This window comes from Propithecus coquereli, unplaced genomic scaffold (assembly GCF_000956105.1).
Source record: "Propithecus coquereli isolate 6110/MARCELLA unplaced genomic scaffold, Pcoq_1.0 Scaffold354, whole genome shotgun sequence".
NCBI classification, from domain to species: Eukaryota; Metazoa; Chordata; class Mammalia; order Primates; family Indriidae; genus Propithecus; species Propithecus coquereli.
Genome location: NW_012149219.1, coordinates 964,805 through 971,735, shown reverse-complemented (window position 1 = coordinate 971,735; position 6,931 = coordinate 964,805). Strand labels below are relative to the sequence as shown.

The window sequence follows — 6,931 nt, the reverse complement described above, 5'->3', positions numbered from 1 at the left end:
AAAAAAAAAAAAAAAAAAATCATTGGTAAGGCCTCCAATGCAAATAAATGTTAAGGGCAAGAAATATAGTTTGTATGATAGGAAAATAAGAATGAAAACAGTAATATCTTTAATCAGCCTTCACTAAATAAAGAACTATGCAAAAGATTTCTGTGTCTAAAAGAAGAATAAAGTAGCACATAGGCAGTCCTACAAAAAGGCTTCATCATTAGCCCTTTTAACAACATGCCATTTATAACCAAAAGCTGTCATGGTAGGAGATGCTCAATTAATCTGTTGAATTAATGGTTTCGTGGAACATTTTTATTTAAGGGCAGATCTTCCTGTAATGCAGTAATTCATTTATCATGATTACAGCACTTAACATACTGCATAATTACCTAACTACTTATCCCCCACAGACTACCAAATCCGTGAAGACAAAAACAATGTCTTTCTTTTTCATCCCTGTACCCCAGTCCCTAGCTTAGCACATAGCCAATTTCAACAAATATTTGCTAAATGAATAAAACCTCAACTGTATAAACCCTAGGCTCAAAATACAAATGTTTATATATTTTTAATATTTCTACCAAAAAAAACAAGAATAAAAATATACTTCCTCTTTCCTAATTACCCTGATTTGATCATTACACACTGTATGCATGTATCAAAATATCACATGTATCCCATAAATATGTACAATTATGTAACAATTTAAAAAATCCCTCCTCACCAAAAAATCATTTCATTCATTCGTTATGTCCTACAAAAATGGACAGCTCAGACTTTTCACTCTAACCTTACAAATTCTGACAAAATACAACTCATTGGTGAATTTCTTCTTTAGTTTACACAACTTTAAACTTAGTGGAGTTAATAGTTCACTGGTTTTGTTAAAAAAAATTATCCTATTGGCCTTTTATTTAAACGATTTATATTAAACGATTGTACTGCTTAAATATAAACTTATTAATATAATTTTTTATTTTACACATAAGCAATTACTGTTCAGCATACAATCGTAAAGTCATACCACTTTAGACTCAGAGTGGACCTTAGAAATCACTGGGTAATCCCCTCACATCGCAAGTTAAGAAACAGACTCAAAAAAAATGTAAGGTGTTAACCCAACCTCTGATTCTCAGTCCAGAGCTCTTTCAATTAACTATGTAAGGTAAAGACATAAAAGACTTCCCACCACATGATAGTCTTTGATCAAAGTAGAACAATACTCAAGACAGCTCTCTCATCTCCAATAATGCCAACCCTTTTATCCCAGGACCGCAAATCCCAGCAAGGAAGATTTAGAATGGAAGTCACTGCCCTCAATCCTCTTATATGAGAAGATAAAACCAGCTCCCAGATCTGCTTTACACATTCAGTCCTGTAAGACTCACTGGACATCAAATCTGTTTGCCTCCCCGTACTTTATAGCCTCGTGGTTGATTCCAAATACTATGCAACAGCTCCTAGATGACAGACTCCCAGCTGGCCTAAAAACCCAACTCATTCTCCTCCACTCCACTCCAAGACAAAGTCTCAGTCTTCAGGGGTTTGCAAGATTAGCAGTCATCCACATGGGCACTCCAAAGAATTACCTAAAGGTATGACCCAAATGACACAGCAAATGAAATGCAGGTATATCATGTAGTAATTAATACAGGCTTATTTCATTACTATAATCTACCTTTCTAAAACTGCGAAGAACTCTTGGAAATACTTTAGCTTTTAAAATTGATATATAATTACTTACCTCTCCTTAGAATTTATTTGTTGATGCTAATTACAACCTTAATAAAAATTAAAATTACTGAGATTTAAATTTGAAATCTGACTCTGAAAATGATGACTCAAGTGACCTTAGAGAAATAAACTTAACCTCTGTGTTCCCGGGGAATGACAAAAACACTGCCTCAGAGGAGCGCTCTGTTGTTCTGTGGATTTAACAACTAATGCACTTTGAACAAAATGCAAAACACTTTGTTGGGTTTTTTTGTTGTTGGTTTTTTTGGGGGGTTTTGGAGTTTTTTTTTTAGACAGAGTCTCGCTGTGTAGCCCCAGCTAGAGTGCAGCGGCATCATCATAGTTCATTGCAACCTCAAACTCCTGGGCTCAAGCAATCCCCCTGCCTCAGCCTCTCAAGTAGCTGGGACTACAGGCACATGCTGCCACACTCAACTAATTTTTCTATCTTTTTGTAGAGACAAGGGTCTCGCTCTTCCTCAGGCTGGTCTCAAACTCCTGACTTCAAGTGATCCTCCCCCCTTGGCCTCCCAGATTGCTAGGATTACAGGCATGAGCCACCACGCCTGGCCAAAATGCAAAGCGCTTTGAACAGTGCCTGGAACAAAGTAAATACTCAATACATGTTAATTATTGTAATCTATCATCATTGTAACCATCATCATCATATCACTAGAACATCAATGTCACATGGATGGTAATTTTAGTCTGTTTTGTTCCCTGCTGTATCGCCAGTGACTGACACATAGTTGGCACTCAGACATTTGTTAAATGAATTAATTATGATTACTAATACTTCTATTATTAAGAGCAGGATAATTTTACCAAAATGTGATATCCTCTGGGAGAAAAGATAAATTTAGCATTAAAAAACATTGCTGCCTAGAAATTTATGAGAGGTGAGAAATAAAGAACTGCTAGTAGCCCAAATGCAACGGTTATTCGAAGAAAAGAGGGAAGGCTACCCCCAAGGCAAGGAAGCATCTCTTCGGATTAAACTAACCTACAAACCCCACTCTACAGACAGCGTAAGCACTAGGGAAAGGAAGTAACAGCAAGCACCCAAATCCGGGGGGCTCACTCAGATGCACGTGCAGGTGGGAGCAGGCTCGTTGAGAACAATTTGTAGCCGCCACACAATGAAGTACCAGCCTCTCAGCCTCTCGCCTGCCTCTCTCCACCACACTAGAAACTCCAACTGTCCACGTGCTCTCAGGACTCAAGGGCAGGCTCTCCAGGAATAACTTTCGTCCACCTAACCACCCCTGAGGATCACATAAATTGGCTACTGGTTCTTGACCTTCTGCCAGAAGCAGCAGAGGTTTATGGACAGGGAAAGGTACTTCGCTCTAACCACTTTCATCTCTTAATCGTAAGAACCCTCGAAGGAGAACTGAGAAAAATGCTGAGGCGTCATCAGGCCTCACAGAAAACAGCCCTCCACTTCCCTGGTTCACCCTTATTCCAGACTTCTACTAAGTCATACACGGGCTAACCATGTGAGCATCACCCAGTGAGCACGCTAAAGCACTTCTCAAACACAGAGCAGCCTTTAAAAACAACGTATTTCTTGAGAACAGCAAACTTCTACAGTTTGAACACAAACTGACTCGCCAGCAGAGCTAGTCTGACCTGATCCGTGAAAGATGGTCCTAAGAAAAAGCTTGCGCGTCCAAGGTGCTCAGGCAAGTTTGAAATTCTCCAAGTTGCGATTTCCTCATCTGACATAACATAGACAGTAAAAATGCGTGCCACTTGGGTGACAGAAGACAATTTATACAAAGTGCTTGGCATACTGCCTGGTACACAGTGATCATTCTGTAAATGTCAGGAACTTTTCTTCTGTGCCCACTCTTCAAATAATTATTTACCAAATATCCGGAATCCTGGTTAAAGACAAACATTTTGCCTCACCCCTTCCACCTGATCTTTTACACGGAATCACAGCCCAATTATTCTGGTTTGCCTATGTTTAGTGATCGCTTTTGTCTAACAAAGGTTCAGGAAAGGCTGCTTCAAAGGATAGGCAAGTTGAGGAGTCTACACCTCAAAGAAAGCCCCCTCAGGATCACAAGGACAATTAGGAGAGTGCTTTTAGTCCACCTGAGAAATCAAGTCAGTAACTAGTAAAACTCAGCCTCAATTTCAGCACTGCAGTCCCGAAGTCAAACATGGCAATATGCAGCCCTGGGTGCCCCCCGATCATGAGTGGACATGGCAGCACTCAAACTGTAGAGGAACTGGAGGCAAACTACCAGCCAAGGACAGCACATGGCCTTGAATGAACGTGAATGGTTAAGTGTCGTCCACAGTTAATCCCTTTCTTTAGTCCCTATAACCTCGCTAATTTTCCTTTCTAGATCAAATCCTGAAAATTCCTAATTACTTTAAGTCCCTCAATCTTTTCAAACTGTAAATATTTTGTTAAAATAAGATGCTAAAGGTTATATAAAGTCAACATAAAGTTAGTTTTTCCTTGAACATTGAAATAGAGTCAACTGACTTATTCAGATGTTCATTTGTTATTCAACATTATAAAATACTATAATATACAGTTACTAACACAGATAGTCTTTTACTCCAATTGTCCTGGTTCATAGCAGTCTCTCTTTCCTGTTGTTAGGGGGGAAAGTGATCAGAGTCCTAAAACAATGAACAGACCAATGACCTAGCAGACAAGAGTCTGGGGGTCTAATCCTAACTCTAGTGCTGACTTGCTGAATAACCTAGGGAAATCACACCTTCTCAGTGTCCTTCCCTCCTCTATATAATGATGGTAATGTGACTCTAGTTCTAAAATCACAGTAAGTATGCCAAGGGAATATTTTTTAAATTCTGTGATTAATATGCATACAAAAACAGTAGGAAATCAAATAGAACTGGAAATGTTATTTTTTTGTCTTCAATGTGTACATCCAAGTCCCTTAAATCTGAAATTATAACAAATCATTTCATTCCCTAAACTTCAACTACTCTGTCAAGCATATACTATCCAATTCTCCCCAGTACCCTGACAATTTCTCGCTTCTACCCAACCAACAAGGATTGCATCATATCATTTTATTCTATGGTTATAGACTTGTGTAACAGGCAATTTCCCAGCAAGTTTTCTGCAAGAGAATAAACATTAGTAACTATGGACTAATTTAATTATCAAATATTTCAAGTACCTAGCCTGTACCAGTCATGCCAGATACCAAGATAGGTAAGTGACATTTCTTCCTATGTCCAAAGAGTCACAATCCTGTAAAGAAATAGCATGGGTACCATCACTCTCATCCCTCTCTCAGGCAGACATCACTAATCGATCATGGGCCTCTTTCCCTTGAATTGGATACAGCCTCGGTGCCAGGACACTTCCTATCTGTTAGACCTCAAGCAAATCAAACTCTCATGCCTGCCTCACTTTCCACATCTATAAAGTGGAGATAATGAAAGTACCCCCTCAAAGAGTTTGCTGTAAGAACTAAATGAGTTAATATTTGTCAAATGAATGGAACATAATAAGCACAATGTGTATTAGCTATTATCATCTTTATTTCAGTGCTATGTTGGCCACTACCAACATGTGTAGCCAGGGGCATACACATCCCATCTTTTCTACAGCAATGCGTTGGCAGGATTATTTCATCGCCACTGAATCTAAAACTTTGATGAGAGAGAGCTTTATGGCCCTACCTACTGCAACGCCTCTAAGAGATGACTGCCACAAACTAACCGTGCTTAGCCTGCGACGGGGGCTTCCAACATTCAGGACAGCTCCTCCTGATTGCTCAAGGAACTCGTTTCTTTGCAAATGGAACCCTCGCCTCACTTCTGGACCAGTCTCTCAGATACACTTCAAAATGTGTGAACATTAACCTCAGAAGTTCGTGGGATTAAAAAAAAATTGTGAGGTTTGTCCCCACACATTTCCTAGTTGGTGACTCCACAGCACTATTTTCTTTTTTCCCCTCCTTTCTATCTGGAAATCCAGTGAGGGGAAACGAAAACAGCAAGACAGCCCTTTCCTGCTTCCCCAGCATTAGCAGGTAAGCGACTCTTGCGCTGAGATAACTCAAGAGGATCCCACACACACATAAATCGCTGATAAGCGGGCGCTAGGATCTGCGAAGACGAAATTCCAAGTGCATCCTCAGGGAAGAAACGAGCGCTGCGGTCACCTGATGGACACATGAAGTAGGGTAGTGCTGCCCAGGTGAACAGACCACATCCCGCGCAAAACACACGCTCGGACCCCTGCCCCCTCCAGAGGAAGCCCAGAAGCATTCGGTGCATTCGGCACATTCCACACGCAACACACTCCCCCCAACCACATTTTCTGTCCGGCCTCCCGGCAGCAGACACCTTCCGGGACACCCAGAGGGCTGTTCCTGGAGACACCGGCAGCCCCGAACGGAGGGAGAGCGGGGACACGTGCCCAGACGGCAGCAGGCCTTGCTCGCCCCCGCCTCCGCACTCACCTGGCCGGTGATGCCAGTGATGAGCGCCACCTTCCTGGGCTTGTCCATCTCGCCGTCCCCGGAGCCCCGGGCGCCAGGGCAGCGTGCCGGCGCGTGTGCCATGTCCCGGCAGCTGGCGTGCGGCCGCGGCGGGGCGGAGCGGAGTGCCGGCGGCAGCGCCGGCAGGAACGTGGGGGTGTGCCCGCGCGGGAGCCGCCTCGCCAGGCTGCAGGCAGAGGACGAGCGCACCGTGGGGCGGGCCTCCACAGTCTGACAGGGGTGCGCGGAGACCGCGCGGGGAGGGCCGGGGGCGGGCCGAGGCGGGCCGAGGCGGGCCCAGGGGCCGGGCGGCGGGGCTGCTGCCTGCCGGGCGCCGCGTCATTGGCGTCAGCCGGCGTCGCTGCGGCGGCGCCCGCGGCAGGCCCCGCCCCTCCGCCGACGCCGGCCGCTCGAGAGGGGCGGGGCCAGCCGCCGCCGCGGCCCGGGCGGCTCCGCGGCCTCAGGGAGAAGGAAGGGTTCCGGGTCTGGCGCCACCACCCCACCGCCCTGCCCTCGCCTCTCTCTTGGCTGGGCTGAGGGCGGGCCACGGTGGCCTCCATGTCCTCCCTTCCGCCCTCCCAAATCTCCCAGAAATCCTGAGGTCACCCGGGGATGCTGGGAGGAACTGGGGGCTGACCTGTCCGTGAGGAAAAAGCTCTGAATTTCAAATCCGGGCCTCGGAAGGCCGGGGCCGTGGGCTTTGATAAATAACTCCTGGAAGCCTG

At 44.6% G+C, this 6,931-nt stretch overlaps 1 protein-coding gene across 1 annotated transcript in view; it reads right to left on the bottom strand.

Annotated features, from left to right (window-relative positions):
- Positions 1–6,399, bottom strand: part of GMDS (GDP-mannose 4,6-dehydratase) — a 529,674-nt gene extending 523,275 nt beyond the window's left edge. The window contains exon 1 of the mRNA XM_012651370.1: positions 6,189–6,399. Within this exon, the coding sequence (XP_012506824.1) occupies positions 6,189–6,290 (102 nt within the window). The 5' untranslated portion in view covers positions 6,291–6,399. The remainder of the gene's footprint in view (positions 1–6,188) is intronic.
- Positions 6,400–6,931: the final 532 nt, after the last annotated feature.